Genomic DNA, 20,673 nt, shown 5'->3' with positions numbered 1-20,673 from the left:
TGATCAAATTATGAAGTAGTTATATTTAATAGATTCGTCTTGTGATTAAATCAAGACTTATGAAATTAAATTTATAATAAATTTATATTTAGTGTTTCTAATTAGTATTTAAACATGCTATATAACGAAATTTATGACTGAAATTTTTTAAAAATATATGCGCGGACTCGATGGGGGCATATAGACTGATGACGAGGAATCGAGGATTCCCCAACTGCCGGTGGAGCTTGGCCGGCACGGGGACAAAACACCAGCTCGCTTGGGCAACCCCAATCACTTCTGGACACGCACGAGGCGTACGCGATCCGAGACCAGGCGCGACCCGAACTCGCAACCAACCCAACCTGTGACTTCCGCCCCGCACAGAGCGGCAGGACGCGAAGAAAAGGCAACCCCAGTGAGGCCCCCGTGCCAACCATCCCCGCCCGCCCCCAGCGCAGAGCGCACGCAGCATCGCCCGCAGGCGCAGGCCCCCGCACGCGAGCCCCGCCCGGCCTCTCCACCTCGCCGCCGGTCCACGCGACCCCGCTCGCGCTCGCAGCCGCTCCAATGCCCGCCCAGAAGCGCCCGCCCGCGCCCTCCCCCTCCGCGGCCGCTGGCGCCGGCTCGCCCCCTCCCGCGTCCTCCCCGCCGCCGCCCGCGGCCGAGCCCGCGGAGAAGAAGCCCAAGCTGGAGGAGAACGGCGCCGAGGCCAACGGAAACGCCAACGGTGAGCGCGCCCCCGCCCTCCCCTCCCCGCTCGCCGACGGCGTCCTTCCTCCTCGATCTCGGCGCGCTGATGCTGGGTTTCCCTCTCGTCCCCGTGTTGTTTGTTTTCGCTGTGGTCGCAGATTCCAGCGCCAAGGTGTCGGCGTCGGAGGCGTCGGAGTCGGAGTCGGAGGACGCGGACGCCGTGAACCAGGAGTACGTGCTCGCTCGCCCGCCCGTCCGCCCACCACCCTCGTTGCTTGCCTTTTTGCCGTTTTTCCTTTCACTTGTGGTCCGTCGTCGTCGTTTCCTTCCTGAATCCTGATGCGTGCTCCAGATGCGCCGCGGCGAAGCGGCGACTCGCGCGCGCGTTCACCTCGTTGTTCGCTTCGGTGTCGTTGGCCCGTTCCCCTGCTCTCGAGCGCGAGACCGCCGCTCTTTCTTTGCCTCGTCGACCATGGCTGGCCGCGGAGTTTCTGGTGCCTGGCTGGCTGGCCGAGGGGAGGCACCGAGCTCATAGTTTTTCTGCTTGTGAGACCCGGCGTCCTCACTCAGTGATTTCTGTTGGTGGCAACACCAACGCGTAGCATATACAAGCGCCTAGCTGTACTCATAATCTGATCGAAAGAGCCAGGCTAGGCTACCTGAGGGGCTATGAAGTAGTAGTAGTTGTTCTTCATGAGCAGTGCTAGAGCTCTCAACCCGGTAGTCCAATGTGGCACACTGTATCTTCCCATTCATGATATTTCTACAGTCCAGAAATGAAGTGACTTCATTGGTGATTAGATATTGATTATGTTATTTTATTTTTAAAAAATGGGGGTTTGGCCCACACTCTGTAGTGCCTTGCTTTTATCGCTTGAAGCCTGGAGTACCTCGAATGCAGCACAATTTATTTATTGCTTAATTGATGCTAGATGCAATAAATCCAGCTACTAATTTAATAAACTTGGAACCTAAGAGCAGGTACAGCAATTGGCTTATAGAAAAGCTAATCAATATTTTTGCTGATGTAGAAGAGAGAAAGGAGAGAGAGAAGAGAGCTTAGCAACAAGTTGGGTAGGAAAGCATAGGCAGTAGCAAGTCCCAATAGAGATGTATGTGAGGAGGAATAGAAAAGATAATAGAAACATATAATAATAAAGAAATTTAGTAGACAAATAGAAGACTAACTATTGTATAGCTTCGCTCTTATAACTTACTTATAGCCAAACACTTGGCTTTATTATTGACCTTGCTCTAATCACAATTTGTAGCTTTAAGCTTTTGCCATAGTGATAGAAACCAGCACCCCTAATTTCCATGATTACTTAGAGCTCTGAACTCACCACTCTTTACCAGTGTGGAATGGCACTGACATCATAGTTTCCATTCTGAAAATTTTGCGCTGTGGTACTAGTTTGTACCATACTGTTAGGAACTTGGTAGCCTGATCATGCCTAATTATAAAAAGTGGTACATCTGAGCTCACTGGTGCTCCTGACAAGTGTGTAGTGACACCGACCAGTATATCACTAAAATTTGAAACATTTAAGTACTACAGGACAAATCTAGCATATCTTTTAAATTGTCATGATGCATATATGCATGATACATGTGCTAGAACAACAACATGCACTTACTGCCTGCCATTAACCTGTTGATATTATACCTCTTGTCTTTTCTTTTTTTTGCTAAGGCTTTACAATCAGACATACTCTCTCCGTCCCAAATTATTAGTCGTTTTGACTTTTCTAGATACATCAATTTTGCTATGCACCTAGACATGATATATATCTAGATGCATAGCAAAAGCTATGCATCTAGAAAAGCCAAAAGGACTAATAATTTGGGACGGAGGGAGTAAGTCCTTTTTTTCTTATAGGTTTTATTCATGTGAATGTCAATAGAGCAAGAAAGTAGAACACAACATATGCGTTTATAGCTTTAAGTGTTCAACTTATGGTTTAGTTATATCCAAGCTTGCTTTTAAGTGCTTACTGTTGTAATGTAGTTGCTGATATGCATATTGCTGGGGTTTAGTTGGTCATATACGTATAGGGTAGGTTGACATCTAATAACATCTGTTAATATGATTATATAACTGGTATGTTTATTAGTCTGGCAAAAGTTAGTGATGAGGTAGGAAAATGTTTAGCCTTTTATTTTGCACTGATATACACATTGCTATTGTGTTAGACTATTGTAGTAGATTTGTCTTGCTTTTGCCTTATTTTGATGTCACACAGCCAGATTCTTAGGATAAAAACAAATGAAACCATTTCTGATTGGTACTGTGTAACATTAATGTTCATCCTGGTGTGGGTTGGTTGTTGACTCGTTTTGCAGCCAGGACAATCCCTAGTTGCACTGCATATGCCTGTTTTTTCTTGTCAACAATATCATAGTGCAAGTTTTTTGACTTACCCATGGGTATTGAGATTGACCAATGTTGTTTGCCTCAGGAGTTCAGCTGGTAAATGCTATGATATGTTTGTCTAATGCTTCTCACAATTTCTCTCAACGTTGCTAACTATTTGTCTGTACAGCTGTTCATATTAAGTCACTTTTACACCCACGAACGTAATGACAGGAACATGTTTCACGCTCTCAGTTATGAATATAATATGTCAGGATACATTCTTAGTCCTGAACATACAGCTCATTTGTCCTCTCTGCCTATTTTGCACATTGCACCATTAGCATCAGATCCTTGTGTATTTTGCTTGGTATATACGAGAGTAATCTAGTGTGTACCTTAAGTTTTGCTGCTTTATATAATTTTATTACAGGATATCATTTATTTTCTCTTTAATTTCCCACCTTTTTTTGAAGAAATATTTCTCAACCATTTTAGAGAGTTGAGTTGACATCGTGCCCTGGCACCTGCAGGTTTATTCCAGTGAAATTGGCGGACATACGCAAGGAAGTGCAGTGTCCCATATGCTTAGGTAGTTACAGGCATGCAACAAACTTGTAACCTTTTGTATCACACAAAGCTTCCATTTCATATGGCTAGATTTTTAAGATTGTACAATGTCAAATATGCGATATTGATATTTCAGTATTTTGAAATCCACCTGCACTTTCAGTTGGAGAGAATTCCTTGTGTTGTAAAGTATAAGAATTCTCCTAATGGACATGCCATATGTTAGAGCTAGTGCTGAAACATGCTACTATTTTTAGTCATGCTTAACTAAAACTAAAATTCATCTTCATTCCGGCAATGATGAATGATCTGAGTGAAGAGCTTTAGGTCATCCTCTTTAATCGTTCTTGCTTTCTTAGCCCATGTCTATGTTTTTAAAAGAAACAACAACAACAACATAGCCTTTTTTCCCAAGCAAGTTGGGGTAGGCTATGTTTTTAAAAGAAAGATGCCGCTTTTATATATGAGCTATTGAGATATCCTGTTTTGTCAATTGCATTTGTATTGCCATCCACACATGTTGGCCTGAACATTAGATATAATTTACTGATTGTGGAACCTTCTGTGCTGCTAGGCATTATCCGGAAGACGAGAACAGTTATGGAGTGTCTGCACCGGTTCTGCAGGGAATGCATTGACAAATCCATGCGACTTGGGTAAGATATGATACATTACGTATGATTGTTGTTGCATGGTTTTGGCTTTTGAGCCAGACTTACCACTCTTGTCTGTTTTTCTGTATTGATATATGCTATATCCAGTGCATGACTGCATGTTTGTTTGCTTGTACATCACATATGTTGTGAGCCCATGCTTAGTAGCACAATGTTGTTATTAACTTTTCCCTCTGCTATATAGGAATAATGAGTGCCCAGCATGCCGCACACACTGTGCAAGTCGGCGTTCTTTGAGAGATGATCCCAACTATGATGCCATGATTGCAGCTCTGTACCCAGATATTGACAAATATGAAGAAGAGGTATTGAAATACTTGTTATTTGCTTATTCATATTAGAGATTGATCCTAGTATTTATGCATTGTCCCATGTGTAGGAACTAGCCTTCAACGAAGAGGAGAATGATCGCAATAAACAGGTTCTCTTTTCCATCTATTTTTTATACAGATTTTTATCCATGGTCACGTGAATTTCTTATGGTGATTCACTTAAATTATTCCCCATAATTTTTTGTCTGCAATCTGTGAATCCACTTACTACAGATATGTTGTGATGAGATTCACTTGCTACTTCTCATAAGATACTTCTGCCCCATGTGGGCCTTGTACATTAGCATTTTCTGGTGGGTATTAGGAAAAATCCCAGTGAAATACAAATTCAATGCTAAGGATAGTAAGCTAGTGGCAGAGAACTTCAGAAAAAAAACGGACAAAATTAAAATAGAACAACTTTCCAACTTCATGGTAGTATTTTGGAACTGTACACCATGTGCTCCATTCCAATGAATAGAGACTCAAGTACACCAGTAGTGGGGTCATGGAATTACAAATGCATACTGCTGCGGCCACAAAGTGCATATCTCTAAAACACGATTCCGGTGTCATTCCCCGGCCTCTCATCGCGCCACGTCACCCGAAAAAAGAGCAGCCGTCCGATTGGGCCATCGAACGGCCACAATGCGCCGCCGGGCCGCCGCGCCTCCCGCCGGCCACCGCCGCGGCGCCGCGCGTAGCCCTCGCCAGCGCCGGCCGCCGCCGACCCACGCGCTGCACAGCCTCCGCGCGGCACGAGGCCCGCCGCCACTTGCCTCTCCGCTGCGCCCCTCCGCCGCCAGCCTCGCACGCCGCCGGCCGTCCTCGGCTCCGCCGCCAGGAGGGCACAAGGGAGTGGGGAGCGCCCCCACGAGCCGGCCGCCGCCGCGCGCCACGCGGGCGGCCGCCCGTGCGCCGCGAGCCCTCACCCGCCGCCGGCCCGAGCTCCTTCCGCCTGGTCCCTGCTCGCTGGCGCCGGATCCGACCGGCGCAGGAGAGAGAGAGAGGGAGAGATAGAAAGAGAGTGGGGAGAAACGGAGCGAGGGGAGGGCCGCAGCGCAGCACGGCGCCGCGTGCAGCCCTCGCCCGCGTGGGCCGCCGCCGCGCGCCCCTCCGCCGCCTGCTTGTTCGGTGCAGAGAAGCAAAAAAAATCAGAGGAGTGAGGAGAGGAGTCTGCCGACAGAGAGAGCTGCTGCTGGCTCGTGGCCTTTTGTCCACAGCAGAGAGGGAGTGAGTGAGAGACATGTGAGAGAGAGAAAAAGGTGAATTAATGCTGCACACACCGACAGAGAGAGAAAATGGGAGAGGTGCCGTGTGCGTGCTTGTGTGTTTGCTGTGTCCACCGACAGAGGGTTCTCGGCTCGTCTCGGCTTGTTTCGACTTATTTCCTTTCACATAATACTATTCATTCTACCAGTCGAACACTATTCATCAAATCAGCCGAACAGCCTCAGAGAGAGAGAGAGAGAGAGCTGATACTCTGCTTGTTGGCTTGCTTAGGAAATGGATTAGCACAAGGTTCGCGGTGCCAGAAAGCACGATTCAGGCTGAGGTGCACTCCTTATACTTTGTTTGGTTTCATAGCCCGTGTTAGCTAGCCTGTGCCTCTGATGGTACACTGACTCAGCATCCACGAATCATGGACTTGGCGGATAGTGCTCGGCGCTGGAGTCCCACCGCCGCCTGCTGCTCGCTGCCGCGCCCCTCTGCCGCCGGCCTCACGCGCCGCCGGACGTTCTCGGCTCCACCGCCAGGAAGGCGCAGGGGAGTGCGGAGCCCGGGGAGGGAGCAGGGACGAGTCGTGGGGACTGGGGAGAGAGAGAAAATGGGAGGGAAAGAGGAGGACCCCGGTGGTGGGGGCGGAGCGAGTAAAAAAAATTCCGATATTCGGTAGTGGGTACAGCGTGACCTCGACCTCGATGGCCAAAAGAGTGATTAGCCTGCGACACATGTTTAAAAATCTCATGTACGGATAAAATAAAAACATAACTTTATATGTTAATACTATAAGGTTGTTCCACTACACAAGTTATTCAACCTACTAACAGTAATTAAGCAATAACCCGCGGAAAAAAAAACGAGATAACAGATTGACCAATTAGTCTCACATACATTGCAATCTTAAAAAAAATATTCTGTCAATCTAATTACATTATTCTTCCATGTATCGAACAAAGTTTCATATAATACAAATAAAAGGTAAAAATCAGGCCACACGCAGCAAGGCTGCGCGGCCTTTCTAGTAAAATGCCTTATTTTGATGTCAGTACACCAGTAGTGGGGTCATGGAATTAAGAAGCCTCGGTTCTTCAAGAACCCAGGAACTTTATTTTGATGCTTGCATGATGCAAATTCTGTCAAGAGCAACTGCATTATGTATTGAAGTCTGACATCTATAAATATCTGAACAACCAGAATACATATTGCGTACAGTTTATTCCCAATTTAACATGAAATTGATTGATTAATGTACATGTGAAGATTCAAGCATCTATTGCCGAGGCTTTTCGGAAACAATCAGAAGTTATTGGGCGGAAGTCTACTGCCAAAGCTACTGCTGCTGCATTTGTAAGAAGATCACGCCGCAACATTCGGGCCAATGGGCTTAGTACCTATTTTCGTGGTAGAGGAAGAGCCAGTTCCGATGATGTTGCACTGGCCTGTTCTGATGATGAAGAGGATGGAAACGGTCAAATCTTGGGTAAAGAGGAGTCCTCTGCTGAGGAGAGTTCCCCAGAGAAAAAGCAGAAACGACCACCGAAATGGCCAACACCACGTTCTTCTCCTGCCCGAGCAGCATGCAGTGAAGAGGCTGCTTCTGATGATAAGGATGATGTAGGAATCTCTAGAGAAAATTTTAGCACATCTCCGCTGCGAGCATGGGGAAAGAACGGTACTCGCAGTCAGACTCGACACAGTAGCTTTAGTGGTTCAAATGGCAGGGTGGTCAAGGGTGGGCGCATGATCAAGTTGGTTGAGTGTCTGCGAAATTCTGATGACAATGATAGCGAGGTGAGCATAAAACATGCTTTTTGATATATACTCTTACCCAACTGAGCATCTCGTTAGTTGCTGATTTATTTGACAGCGTGACATACATCTTTGTTTGCTTCCACTGGATGGGCAAACTACTCCAAATCTAGAGAAGCCATATCTGTGTTGCGGCCCAACTCTCTCCATCAAACAGCTTTGTCAGGTCAGTCCTTAATGAAGCATGTTGTCAGTGATCCATTATCAGAACTATTCCAAAACTTACAGATAGCTGTTTATGCTTACATGTAGTTTGTCGCCAGTCAGACATCTCACAAGGATGAAGACGTTGAGATCTATGCACGGAAGCCTTCATACAACGACCTTGTCAGCACTAACACATGCGATTTTGATAAGGCAAGGCTTGTAGGGGAGGAGCGCCTTTCAGACTTGCGATCCTCATTCACATTTCCCAATGGGGTTCTGGTGAGATCAGACGCTCAACTATCTTATTAACCTTTTTTTGTTTGAGGGACGATTATCTCATCAACCTTGATGTACATATATATCATGTTTGAGCTTTTGTTTTTCCTTTTGCTAATTGTTTTACTCTTTGAACATTGTGATTCAGGAGTTGGTCTATGCCATCAAAGTCGCAAACTAGACATTGAATATAGTGGGCCATTCAGTTCAAATTGAAGGATTTTATTTATAGATATCAGGATATGACCCTTTTGGTGACTCAGGGCTTTTGTATACTATTGAGGACTCATAAAACCTTGTGAGGATAGTTGGTGTATAATTACCTTGTGAGATGTGAGATAAATGTATGTAAGTTGTTGTCAATTACTAGTTTTCAGATGAGTCGGGTTCAATTGCATAATTGATTTGTTTCAACTTGTGGGGTTAATATTCTTTTGTGCAGACGGCAGCCTGTCCGTGCTGCTAACGGCACCCTATGTAACAGAAATGAGTTTTTGTGTTCCTTTTATGACAAATGGCAAGTTGTGTTGTACTATTTAAAACCTTGAACTTATTACTCCGGTTGTTTTGGCTTTTTCTAGATATATATAGTATTTACTATGTACATGTCTAGATACATAGCAAAACATATATATCTAAAAACTAAAGTCAAAACGACATGATTTGGGGCGTAGAGTACCAGAGTATATTACTATATATTGGTGTTTCTGTATTGATGTGTGAGTGTGAGGTGGAAATGTCTCTCCTTTGCAAATGTTAAGGGACCCAATTCATGGCTGCCCCAGAGGACACTGGTTGGCTGGAGGGAGGGTTAACAAGGCGTAACACTTACAAAACAAAGGCGTAACACTTACAAAAAAAAAAGGCATAACACTAAGATGGTAACCAACAGTCTCAGATCAGATGTAATAAACATACTACCATGGTGAATCCACCAACTAACTTCCCAAGTACAATGAGACCATACTTATTCATCGACATTTACGAGAACATAAAAGAAAAATTCTAAATAAGCACCTGACTAAGTTCAGGGCACCACTTGTAATGCTTGGTGGTGAGCTGAATACCACTGTGCTGCGTTCACTGCAGCTGATCAAAGACAAACTACTGCTGCTGATGGCGTAACCACTGGCTGGTCTCATCAATGTTTACTCCAACAGGCTATAATCCTTCATCCACCAGGAGAACAGAAAATCCACATTGTTAACTATGTTAACACATCATTCTCCCTTGGTGGGGGGCATAGACCTCCAAATCCCAGCTAAAATGCTGCCGTAGACCGAGTGGCAGATGCTCGAAACAGCACATGGAACTGCCGTGAGGGGATTGCCGAAATGTTTGGTTGCAAGGACTACGCCCAACACAGAGTTCTGAATTGATAGGAAATTCAGTGAGAGATGTAAATAACACGGATTTTGTAGTGAGAGACATGAGGAGTTGCTTATATAGAATGAAATAAAAACTTTCAAATCATCTGTATGCAAAATAAGGTAATGATATGATACTTCTGCATCAGTTACCTGCATGCCAACCTCTATAGAGATTGTTCTTGCCGAAGAGATATCAAGGCCAAGTATTCTAGAAAGAACATAGCCGAAGAAAAAGCCACATGCATGCAAGCAACCAACAGATAGAACTACTAGCACCCCAGATGATAGGATAGCTGAAGCATTCTGGGCAATAGCATTGCCACATAGAACAGCTACTGTTGCTACAGCAATGAAGGGCATCAGGGGGGACACTAATTGAACCAAACCATTGCAGTACTGATTAAGTAGAGCACCCAGCAGGACAGGTGCGAGGACAACCTGTACAATACGTATAAACATTAACCAGGGGTCAAAGAATATGTAAAACAGATAAGATTTAAAATTTACAGTACCTGAGATGTGGACACAAACAGTCCCATTGGATCTACGGCGACATATTGTCCAGCAAGTTTAGATGTCAGGAGAGGAGTCATGAACTGCATCAGGGAGCAAGATGTTAAGAAAAAAAAAGATTAACAGCTAAGTCGAAGAACTCAGATGTGAGAGCGGCACATTACAGCTGCAGCGAAAGTGCTTGCTGCCGTCATCAGCACCGAAAGAGCAACATTTGCCCTGCAATATGGACATTGGTTTATCTAAGATTTACTTTCCATTGAGTACTGAAGATAAAATTCCCTGGAAATGCTTCTGAATTTTGACTATTTGCTTCCACTGTATTTGAATTTGATGTAAATGCACTAACTTACCAAATCAACTTTCATCACTAGTTGGTTATGTACACTAAATAAATCAAGATATTCACCATCTTGACACTCATTGTTCACTTGAAATATATCGTTCTGCCAACATTTCTGAATCACTGGGTATTACACGTATAATATAATTTCATTCAGATAGATTGGATACTATGGCTAACTTATATCATAAGGCACTGGATTTGACCACTCAATTAGACCTTGCAATTTGTTTCATAATGCACCTGTTATGGGCGACAAGCAATCTTAAAGTTGATATTTCCATGTTGACCATATCAAAGATAATCTTGTTGCCCGACCACAGCTATACAGCATCTGGCCACAGTTCGACTTTAACATCATTATTGTAAACAAAAAACAGTCAGTAACTATAAAGCCATAATAATTTATTTTAAACTGATCAGAACTGTTGATAATATAATGGCTAGACTATGATATCATGATCGAGATCAGATACTTTTCAGTTTGGTGAAGCACAAGCAAATGCTTTAACTTGTTCTGGTTCTAACTGATTTGGCCACTTATTGGCAGAACAAGCTGGTTAACTATATTCAAAAGATGCCTTTGTGACTCCAATAAAATAGAACTTGAGTCATTTTCAAATAATTCGAAAGACAAACTTGCATCTCCATTAGGTAATAGCAGCTAACAATGGGCCACATAAGAGAAAGACTGGCTCCAGAAAATCTGGAGATCACAAAGATTGTTAAGAGTGCTAACTTAATATGTTGAACTAGCAACAGTTTTTCCAAGATACTTGATTCCGAATATACTAGAAAGAGGGATATAAATATAGATGCAATTAGAGTAACTAGAAAAACATATCGGAATGTGAGCCCAAATGGGAAAAGGATCACTAAACCCAAACCAGGCATCAGGGATCACTAAGATTCCAGGTCCTGGAACCCTCAAGGATTCTTTTTGTCTTCTACTCAAGTCTATGTCCATGTATCTCTTTACTGCTTGTGAATTTGTTTATTACTATCCCAATCCTCACTTGAATCAAATTTCTACAATATTTCATATATCTGAACATATTTAAATGAACAAGCTTGGAAATCAGGATGAATGTAGCCAACCAGATGACTAGTGTTTTAAGTTGTAAAAAACTCATGATGGTATGCATTATTGACATGACAATTTATTTATTTATTCATTACCTTGCTAAATAGGTCACAATGTTACTTGCAGTACCTGCAGATATAATTGTCTTCTCAGTTCAAGAGCTGACATCAAAACTATAGACAGAAAAAAAGGAGTGCAGCACGCACACACACCTCCAGGGCAACATGACACTAAAATCAGTCCAGCAGCATAATGGGCTGGTAATTTCAACAGCTTGCTCACAAAAAATCCTGACAGTGGCATCACCTGTACATAAATCACTTACTCTGTATTTTTGTTGCACATGGAGTGGCAAAACATATAATACAGGAAAAAACTTTGTGATTACCAAATATAAGGACTAATGAATAGAAGATTCACCAGCTTTTACAAGGCGAGATTCATAATGCCATTGTAACTTGTAAGGAGAACAGTCTACTCATAGACAACGTAGATGAGAACAGGATTGTTTTATTATTGTTATGGATTTTAATCCACTTAAAACCACAATAATCCACTAAATAAGGTGGGGTACTAACCGTGTATTGCAGTATAAATCCAGCAGCTAACTCCCTAGGCATCAATAGTGCGGTTTTGAGGTCATCCAGAGTCAATGTCATTCCCATTCCTGTAGATACAGATTAACATGTATCAGTTATCCAATCATAAATAACATGGCCAGAAAATAAAACCAAGGGTAAATAACATGTTCAGACACATGAAAATCAACACAGTTCACCGTTCAGTTTCTATATGTACAAGTGACAAAAAAAAGTGAGAAGGTCCTGCTAATCACAGCAGCACCAAATTGATCCATGGACTGAAGGAATGAACAAGTTCCAGCATTAGGGCAAAGCCAGGGCCCGTTCCATAGTGCGAACATGAATAACAAGATGCCTGATCGTGCCAGTCAACACAGGATTGTACAGCGTTGCGGTGTTATACTTTCCTTGTATCAGGTTACAAATTCATTTCAGTGATCACACCGCCTAAGCACCGCGGCATGTGGAACGCAGTGTCCCAGAACGCGAACGCTAGCTAGTGTCATCAGTAGCAGCGTCAAAATAGAGGACATCAACAGAGACAGCAACTCCACATGGGAGCTAGAGTTTGAGTCCACTTCAGCAAGCGACACAAGTCCCCACCACGAGGTGGACAGGGACAGGAAACGTACTAGTACTAGCAGGGGGAAGGAAGGGAACTAGGGACGGACCGAGCATCGTGAAGGAGATGCCAAGCATCTGCGCTGTGGGGCCGACCCAGAGGAAGGCCGGCGGCCGCCACAGCGCGAGCGCGCAGGCCGACGCCACCCACACCGGGAACCCCAGCGACAGCGCCTCCCCGAGGCGCACCAGCGCGACCCGCGCGCCGCCGTCGGCGCCTGGACCCTGGGGGGCCGCCGCATCGGCATCGGCATTGGCGGCGGCCGCGCGGCACCCGGTCCTCGGCGGGATGCCGCGGATCGGGGCGGCGGAGCGAAGGCGGAGGCAGGCGAGGGGCGTCGGGGTCGAGGGGGACTCGAGGCGGCTGCGGGAAGTAAGGAGGCAGCGGCCGGGGAGGGTTACCGCGGCGGCGGGAGCCGGCGGCGCGGGGCGGAGGAGAGGCATGAGTGGCAGGACGGAGGAGTAACTGACCGTCCGTTGACTGATTTTTCCTACTGGGTAGAGTGAAGGAGAAATTTCAGAATTTGGGACTCAATCCGCACGCTTCACGGGAGTTGATCTTCAGCTGTGCGAGCCAGAGTCCTCACGCTAGTTGGGCTCGCGATGGATTCTTTCTCGCTCGGAGAAACCTGTCCCTGTCCCTGTCCCTGTCCCCGACCGCTGTTACGAGTCACGGCCACCAAACCCGGCACGGCAGCCCGACGGGGACGTGGCGACCTTTTTTTCATGGGATCGGGTCGATGGGCTGACGGGGCTACCTTTCGCTAGATGCCAACCCGGCGCCCTAGCCGAAGCCGAAGCCGAAGCCGAAGCCGGGGCCGGCTCCACTGCCACTAGTCCAACACTACGGCGCGTCCGGCCGTGCGATGGTCTAACAGAAATCGTTGCTCGTGATTAATTAAGCAGGCCAGCGAAACAACACACCCATCGTTTAATCTTAATCCGTGGGAAATTCACCCCCCCCCCCCAGCTCTCAGCTAGAATCCTCGAATTCGAGGGCAGCCTCGTCATCTCCTCACCCCATCATCTCAACGACGGTAACTACACATCTGATCGAGAAAATCACTTAAACATGGAAGAGGCAGTACAATTCAGTAATTCACGCGTCCCATTACACTGAAGCAAATATTTACAGACGTAGAAACCACACCAAGCGGGTTCCAGTCACTGGCCCGCCGGTCGCTACCACCCAGGAAAAAAATTGGATGCGCACCGGGCGCAGGGAGCTTCTCGTGCGCCCCCTGGCCCGATGCCGTCCCGCTCCAATCCGACGGAGTGCATAGTAATCGGCTCACCTCTTCCTTCGGCTCTTTTCCTTCACGCGCCCGGCTCGGCTCAACCTGTTTGTACGGCTCCACCTCCTTTTCTTCACTCCTGTTTTTTTGGATCCCATCGCCGGAGCCGCCGCAGAACTCCATCGCCAGAGACGCCGCGTCCCCCGCTCCAGCACGCCCTAGCCGCCCTTCCCGTTACCCACCACTTCTGCCTCCCCGCCGGGCCACACTCCCCGCCGACCACAGCCGAGTCCGCTCGGCGGCGCCGCCTCCCCGCGCGATGGCCTGGCCCCATGTCGCCAGCGGCCACTTACCCTCACGCCTGCTCGAGGATATGCCACATAGCCACAGGGACACCATCTCGTTACTGCACTTGCTTAGGCAGGACACGCTGGGCGCGCTGTGGCCGTGTTCCGCTGCATGCTCGCTGAGGATGTTGTCCCCAATGCAATGAGGTGACCCTTGCCGGCGTGGTCACGGCATTTGTTCGCCATGGGGCACCAACGACAGTGGCAATAATGGCTCATGGGGTTGTTCTGCGCCGGGGCTGGATGAGTTTGTCATTGTAGCCACCAACCTGGTTCATGCCTATGCAGTGGTGTCAGATCTTTGTTGTGCCCGTGCTGTGTTCGATCGGATGCTGGATAGGAACACAGTCACTTGGAATTCAATGCTCAATGGATATGTGAAGGCAGGGATGATGGAAATGGCTGCAGAGGTGCTATTCTGAAGGCATGTGCTTGGTACTGTCAGTGTTATTCTGAAGAACGGTTTGGATGCTCATGCATTTGTGCAAGGGACCCTGATCCATTTCTATGGTTTCAGTGATCTTATTGGCCTTGCCCAGATGCAATTCAGATTTTCAGACAAAGTCACACATAGCATCGTGGAATGCTCTTTTGGTTGGTCTATTGAGAAGGGACCTAATGCATGAAGCACAACACCAGGAGGCATTTCTGATGCAACATCACATCAGAGCAGGGCACCCATAGAAACACCATCAGGAAGTGAGACAGTTGTTGCTTAGTCTATTGTGGCTTAGTAAGTTTGCATGATGTATATAGTGTAGGGCTCAAATTGTACAATGTATGGATGTATTACAAAAGAGATATTATTCTCAAATAAATACAAAAGTTCTTGAACATTGCTGTTGTTCAGTTTGTATACATTGACAGGTTTCCGTTTTGGCTGATTCAATTTAAGACAAAAAAATATTGCAAGGGATATGGATAATATGGTTCACTCAAATGGATGACAAGTTCAAAATGGTGTATCCTATATAACATATTTCTATACAAATTATTGACTCGGATCCTTCTTTGCCTGTAACTATTGACAGATTGTTGAGAATAATTTCTGCTGCAATAAAACCATATATTTTAGGCCACAAATTTCTGTTGCATTGCTGGATATATACACTCTGCCGTTAGGAAGGATCCAAGTCAATAGTTCACAATACATTTCAGGCAACAATCAGATTATTAAGACATCCATTCCGCTGCAGATTTCAAAACATCCATACACATCAGTCTTCTCTAGTAGTACAACCTTGTATTCCTGTTAACCCAAAATCCCAAAAGACACTCCAACTGTCTACACTCTTCACAGCTGCTGGCACAAGAAAAATAAATCTTCACCAATATCATCTAGACTGGCCCAAGAGGTTTCATTGTTGCTTTTGTCTATCATTGATTTTGCAACATTTCCAACAGAAACTGCACACCATTTTGTAATTGAGCTTTACCATCTTCAGCAGCCAGAGGTTGCAACATTTTCAACAGAAACTTAGGCATATGAACACATAGACAGAGGGCAAAGAAGTCTTAAATCTTCTACTTCATATTAGAGGAGCTGTTTGTGGGTGATCTGTTTGAAATCTGATTGCAATGTCGTTGATCACATTATTTCTTTGATTGGTGAAGTTTGTATACCTGCAGATATGAAGAAATGCAAATAGGCACCATCAACCATGTGTTGCAAGATAGACAAATTAAATGATTGCACAATAGAAACAATCACCAGAATGATGCAGGTAGTCTTCTCTGCTTAAACATGATAGCAGAAACACTTGTTTTCTGAGCATAAACCTGATAGTTTGGTGAAAGGTGGGAACAGAGGGGATGCAAGAGCGAGAGGGAGAAGGAAGGGTGAGAGGGGTGAATAGTCCTCACCCCAGATGTTGCAAAGGAGAGAGGGAATCGTTGATTGCGACGGCAGCGTATGCGGCACCAGTGAAGGAGTCACGCGAAGACGATTGGAATGCCATCTTCGGCATGGAAGCGTCACAGCCCCTCGCCGCTGCTGGCTGGTCGAGGCGGCTGCACCTCGACGAGAGGGAGGGAGGCACGGAGTGGGGACGAGTCGCGTGAGGGGGTGGACTTCTCCGCCGCCGCCAGGCTTCGATTGGAGAAGAAGTGGAGCGGAGGCTCGCGCTCACTCGACGTCGGAGGAAAGCCGAGCCGAGGACGCCGAGATGGGGTGCCCACGGAAGCCGATCCGAGGGAGCTGAGCCGTTGTGCATCACCGTCAGATTGCAGCGCAACGGCATCGCGGATGGGGTCGCACTGAAGCGACAGTGCGACCGGGGCGCACCCCATTTTCTTCCACCACCCACTTGGTACAGTCCTGACTTGGTAGCGGCCGAGCTGAGTCAGTGCAACTGACCACTACTATTAGTACAAGCATTACTCACTCCACATAGCATTTTGGAACAAAACAAACGGTAAATTAAAAGTCTTTTAGCCTCGGACAGCGACGCTTTTTAGATATATAACCACAAGGACCAGCAAACATGGGTTGACAGGGACCGGCGGCCACCGCTCCTCCGCCGATCCCATCCGTCCGTCCGTCCTCCGATCTAGCGGTGCTTGCTCCTGGTCTCGTCGCTGTAGAGCCTGAAATTCATGATAACGTTTTCCAGTCACGATAATGCTAGAGCTTTTTTACTTCCAAAAAAAATACTACTTCTGCATTAAAATAGTACACACGGTCAACACTCGACGGTGCGGCCTCCTTAGGCTATCTCCAACAAACGGAACCCAAATACAAGACGCAATCCCATGTTTGGGTCGTGCGAATGGAAAGGGTCACGGACCCAAACCGCTGCTTCTCCAACAGCCGACGCAAACACCGCCTGCTTCTCCCCGCGTCGCCCCGCCGGCGGATCGCCGCGGCCCGTCCTCGCCGCTCCGGCGGCTCCCTGATGCGGATCCACCTCGCCGGCCGCAGCTCCCCGCGACGCCCGCTGGCCTCTGCGGCCTCTGCGTCTTGCCGCGCACCCGCTGGTCCCCGGCCGCCCGTGCAGCGCGTGCACGTGCTTTGTGCTCCCCGCGCCGGCTGCCCCGCCGCTGCTCCTCGTGCAGACCGCGCGCCGCTGCTCCTCCCTGTGCAGGCCACCCCGCAGCTACCCCGCGCAGGCCGCCCCGCCGCAGCTACCAATGCAGGCCGCCCCGCGCGCTGCTCCCTGTGCCGCCCACGCGCCGCCACTCCTCCCTCCGCCCCTCCGCCACCGGCCCTCCTCGCTCCACCTCCCCCACCGCGCACTCCTCCTCCCTCCCCTGCGCAGAGCGATGCCGTGGCCGGCAAAGGGCCTGCTTCCTCGCCAGCGTCGAGCTCTGTGCGAGCAGGCCGGGCACCACCTCGCCTGGATCTTGGCGAGCTCGACATCGCCGTGAGCCTCCGCGGGCGCGACCTCCGAGCTCCGACGTGGGAAAACGCGGGCGCGCGCGGTGGCGAGACGGTAGCGGAGGCGTGCCGCCAAGCTCCGCCGCGGCCATCCCTCTCTCCCCCTTCTGGCGCACGGCCACGGCCCCGGTGGCACTGCGGGCTAGCTCGACAGCAGCTCCCGGCGGCCCGTCGGGCCGGAGCTCGGGCGCAGCCCACGGCGGCGGAACGGGGCGGAGTGGCGGCCATGGCGTGGTGGCTGGAGCTCGCCGGCGCCGGGCGGAGCTCTCCGGCGCGTCGAGGGATCGGAACTTGCTCTGCTTTCTCTCGAGGGCGGAGGAGATTTGTGTTGTGCGGGGAGAGACGACACATTTCTGCATCTCGTCTCGGCCGGTACCCAAAATGGGTCCTTGGTTTGGGTGATCCGTTGGAGCGCGATTTTCGGACAGGCAAACCACTGTGAAGGACTCATTTTGGGTTTGGGTGCCCTTTTCGGTCACCTGTTGGAGACAGTCTTATCCCTTCGAGCAAACACCAAACGGTGTACTACAAGGTGGATCCGTACTGATTTTTTTAGTGCTAACGTGTAACTTCACTATTTCATCATCTTATTGTGTGCTTATACTTCACAGCAGTAAATTGGATAAGGATAGGAGCATGATGCTAGCTCTAATTAATCCGATCTGGTAAGAGTCCAAAGTTCCCTGGCTAATTTGATGCTCGATATGAATGCACTGATACGGCGCGCGGATCGTCGGGGAGCTTACCAGTCGTAGACGGTGGGGGAGTTGGGCTGCGGGCGGTCGAAGAGGTTGGCGCCCACGCTCCTGGTGGCCGGGTTGCTCCCCGGGTGGAACACGCTGCGCCACACGTTAGTGCGTGGCGTCGTCGACGACGGCGTCCCCGGCGTCGTCGGCATCGACTGCGCACGCTTGTAGCTCCCGCCGGCGGCGGCGGCGTCAGCATCTTGAGGTCAAATTAAATTCTTGTTAGTTCTTAATAACACAAGACGGCCATCATATATACGCGCACACCGTATTAATTAAGAGATCGATGTCTAGGACGCGTTGTTAGTTTTGTTTCTAACAATTTTTGCTCCCCATCACCAAGAACGTATATCTGTTGCTTGTTAAGTATTAAGCATCCGGTTTCGTGCTTCATCATCTCGGTTAGTTTGCTCAAAAACTGCATGCTGCCACTAGCTAGTGTAGAGAAAATGAACGAGCACCGGCGGCGGCTACCTTTGTTGATGACGAGCGGGCGGGAGGTGGTGGCCTTGCGGAGCTTCTCGAGCCCCGTCTCCGGGTGCGGCCCGGCCACCACGTCGTCCCACAGCTTCTCCAGCATCTTCGCTGCTGCTGATTCCTTCCTACTACCTTCTTCCCTCCTAGCCCCGGCAGAAGGTTACCCACTGATCACCGGCTTACCAACTAAAAAGGAGCACTGTCCGGGTACTAAGAGAAAATGAGCCGAGGAGGCCTCTCTTAAATCATGGAGCCACGAGTGTCCGGACACCGATAAGGTGAAGGTACCGCGAAGCGTCAGTACGTGGTAAACCTCATCAGTAAGCTCGTGGCGGAGCCGCGGAGGGAGCTGGGGATTGGCCGGTGATTTATGGGCAGGCAGCCAGGCACAGCGAGCTTCCTTGACTAGACGGTGAGCGCACCCAAAGTGCTCGGGGTGACGGGGCAAAGTGGGGATGGACTGGGGGCTCTACGCTCGAGAGAGGGCGTTCGATGATCGCGGCAAAAATATCCTCCGACCCGACCAGATGGGCACGTCAAACGTGGCGGGTGCGTGAGCCCGATGTTGAGTTTCCATTCGCCCGTGACTTTTGCCAGTCACGGTCCATCCGACCCACCCGCTTTTATCTTTTTTTTTCCCACTCCTACTGTTAGAGGAGTCAAGGGCCTATTGGGTCTTAGCCCATTAGAGTTTATCAGTCGCTTGTTTAGGGGTCAAGTAAACCTCTCTATATAAGGAGAGGAGATGTATCAATCTAATCAAGCAAGAGATTAGAAGGAAATCTCTTCCCTCTTGCCGGCCGTGGGCGAAGCCCCGCGGCCGGCGTTCCCAGCGCCCCAACCCTAGCCGCCGCTCTTTTGCCCTCGCAGCCGCCATCTCGTGAACAGTACCCGCGGTACTGTAGCACCACGGGGGTACTGTAGCGCAGTAGCAATCGCCCCCTCTCTCCCTCACGATCTCAATCCCAACAACAACCATAACAATCTGTATCAAAGCTACAGTACCGCAGAGCTACAGTGCCAGCTGGTACTGTTCACGAGATGCGGCGGCTAGGGTTGGGGCCGCTGGGAACGCCGGCCGCGGGGCTTCGCCCACGGCCGGCAAGAGGGAAGGGATTTCCTTCTAATCTCTTGCTTGATTAAATTGATACATTTCCTCTCTTTATATAGAAATGTTTATTTGACCCATGTTTATTTGACCCCTAAGCAAGCGCCTAATAAAATCTAATGGACTAAGGCCCAATAGCCCTTGACTCCTCTGACACCTACCTTCTCTTTTCTCCTTCTTCCTCCATCTCTTTTCCCCTTCCTCTGGCGATGGGGGAGACGCGACAGGGGCTCCCATGCGCAGATCGAGCAGCGCCTCCACCCGGCGCCTCCATGGAGCCGCCGCGCGTTCCCCCCCGCCGCCTCTCTAGGCCGCCGCGCATGTTTTTTTTCCCGGCCGCCGCCGCCGCCGCTGCTAGGTTGTGCGGCCACGCGCCGCCTCCCGGGCCCGCGGAGCCGGATCCGCGGCGAAGCGGTGGGAGCGGCGCGCCTGCGGCGGCCTCAAGTGTGTTTGTGGGAGATCTCTGCTTGTGCAGGGCATGGCTGACATGAGGTGCTGTCGACAACTAGTCATGTGTTGTGTATTGTACTTGGATTGCCGTAGGATCAATGTCGCCGGTGGTTGTGGGGAGGCCATGGCTGCGAGTTCACGGAACTTGAGGAACCAGTGCAGATGCACACACACAGGCTGCACAGCAAGCTAGCGAGCAAGCAGCAACAGCACGAATGGGAAGCAACAGATGCAAACAAACTGAAGCCGGCGTAGCAAGCAAGCGAGCAGCAGCCCGCCGCCGGAGTTGGAGCTGGAGCGGCCCGCCGCCGGCCGTCAGCCGCCGCCGGCAGCGGCGCGGGTCACCGGGGGAGGGGTGGGCGGCGGCGCTCCTCTGCCATCGGAGC

The 20,673-nt window shown here is 48.9% G+C and overlaps 3 protein-coding genes across 8 annotated transcripts; 1 reads left to right on the top strand and 2 right to left on the bottom strand.

Annotated features, from left to right (window-relative positions):
- The first annotated feature begins 416 nt into the window (after window positions 1–416).
- Window positions 417–8,571, top strand: LOC120690872 (putative E3 ubiquitin-protein ligase RING1a). Of its 3 annotated transcripts, none has more exons than XR_005682000.1 (10): window positions 417–709; window positions 831–903; window positions 3,559–3,617; window positions 4,170–4,251; window positions 4,454–4,574; window positions 4,649–4,690; window positions 7,065–7,595; window positions 7,653–7,779; window positions 7,866–8,039; window positions 8,185–8,538. XR_005682000.1 is itself a non-coding variant. In XM_039973735.1 (10 exons), the coding sequence occupies exons 1-10, from the start codon at window positions 550–552 to the stop codon at window positions 8,215–8,217; spliced, it is 1,383 nt and encodes a 460-aa protein (XP_039829669.1). In that variant the 5' UTR covers window positions 423–549; the 3' UTR covers window positions 8,218–8,571. The 3 variants fall into 3 exon arrangements, 1 of the variants encoding a protein (XP_039829669.1); XR_005681999.1 differs by having other exon boundaries at window positions 418–709; window positions 7,727–7,779; XM_039973735.1 differs by having other exon boundaries at window positions 423–709; window positions 7,672–7,779; window positions 8,185–8,571.
- A 276-nt stretch (window positions 8,572–8,847) lies between these two features.
- On the bottom strand, window positions 8,848–13,174 carry LOC120690873 (probable sodium/metabolite cotransporter BASS1, chloroplastic). Of its 2 annotated transcripts, XM_039973736.1 has the most exons (8): window positions 12,599–13,174; window positions 11,925–12,013; window positions 11,559–11,652; window positions 11,442–11,475; window positions 10,084–10,138; window positions 9,919–10,002; window positions 9,557–9,844; window positions 8,848–9,406 (listed from the first exon to the last, which is right to left on the bottom strand). In XM_039973736.1, the coding sequence occupies exons 1-8, from the start codon at window positions 12,990–12,992 to the stop codon at window positions 9,257–9,259; spliced, it is 1,188 nt and encodes a 395-aa protein (XP_039829670.1). In that variant the 5' UTR covers window positions 12,993–13,174; the 3' UTR covers window positions 8,848–9,256. The 2 variants fall into 2 exon arrangements, with proteins under 2 accessions (XP_039829670.1, XP_039829671.1); XM_039973737.1 differs by lacking the exons at window positions 11,442–11,475; window positions 11,559–11,652 and having other exon boundaries at window positions 10,079–10,138; window positions 12,599–13,160.
- A 2,082-nt stretch (window positions 13,175–15,256) lies between these two features.
- LOC120690845 (dormancy-associated protein 1-like) lies at window positions 15,257–18,962 on the bottom strand. 3 transcript variants are annotated; one of them, XR_005681969.1, is made up of 4 exons: window positions 18,727–18,962; window positions 18,253–18,451; window positions 15,994–16,716; window positions 15,257–15,753 (listed from the first exon to the last, which is right to left on the bottom strand). XR_005681969.1 is itself a non-coding variant. In XM_039973691.1 (3 exons), exons 1-3 carry the CDS (start codon window positions 18,830–18,832, stop codon window positions 16,680–16,682), a joined length of 342 nt encoding a protein of 113 aa, XP_039829625.1. In that variant the 5' UTR covers window positions 18,833–18,962; the 3' UTR covers window positions 15,263–16,679. The 3 variants fall into 3 exon arrangements, 1 of the variants encoding a protein (XP_039829625.1); XR_005681968.1 differs by having other exon boundaries at window positions 15,262–15,753; window positions 15,842–16,716; XM_039973691.1 differs by having other exon boundaries at window positions 15,263–16,716.
- Between the last annotated feature and the right edge of the window lie 1,711 nt (window positions 18,963–20,673).

The sequence above is a fragment of the Panicum virgatum genome, chromosome 9N (assembly GCF_016808335.1).
Source record: "Panicum virgatum strain AP13 chromosome 9N, P.virgatum_v5, whole genome shotgun sequence".
NCBI classification, from domain to species: domain Eukaryota; kingdom Viridiplantae; phylum Streptophyta; class Magnoliopsida; order Poales; family Poaceae; genus Panicum; species Panicum virgatum.
Note: the sequence above shows the minus strand (reverse complement) of the source record. Positions and strands in the feature narration are given on the sequence as shown.

Bases quoted from the DNA above. Each gene is read 5' to 3' on its own strand.
- LOC120690872 (XM_039973735.1), top strand. From the start codon at position 550: ATGCCCGCCCAGAAGCGCCCGCCCGCGCCCTCCCCCTCCGCGGCCGCT. The intron at 904-3,558 runs GTACGTGCTCGC...TGGCACCTGCAG, and splicing joins GCGGACGCCGTGAACCAGGA to GTTTATTCCAGTGAAATTGG. The intron at 4,252-4,453 runs GTAAGATATGAT...TCTGCTATATAG, and splicing joins GACAAATCCATGCGACTTGG to GAATAATGAGTGCCCAGCAT.
- LOC120690873 (XM_039973736.1), bottom strand. From the start codon at position 12,992: ATGCCTCTCCTCCGCCCCGCGCCGCCGGCTCCCGCCGCCGCGGTAACC. The intron at 11,653-11,924 runs GTTAGTACCCCA...ATTTATGTACAG, and splicing joins GATTTATACTGCAATACACG to GTGATGCCACTGTCAGGATT. The intron at 11,476-11,558 runs GTGTGTGTGCGT...TTATATCTGCAG, and splicing joins AGTGTCATGTTGCCCTGGAG to GTACTGCAAGTAACATTGTG.
- LOC120690845 (XM_039973691.1), bottom strand. From the start codon at position 18,832: ATGCTGGAGAAGCTGTGGGACGACGTGGTGGCCGGGCCGCACCCGGAG. The intron at 18,452-18,726 runs GTAGCCGCCGCC...TTTGACCTCAAG, and splicing joins CCCGCTCGTCATCAACAAAG to ATGCTGACGCCGCCGCCGCC. The intron at 16,717-18,252 runs GTAAGCTCCCCG...CATGAATTTCAG, and splicing joins TCCCCCACCGTCTACGACTG to GCTCTACAGCGACGAGACCA.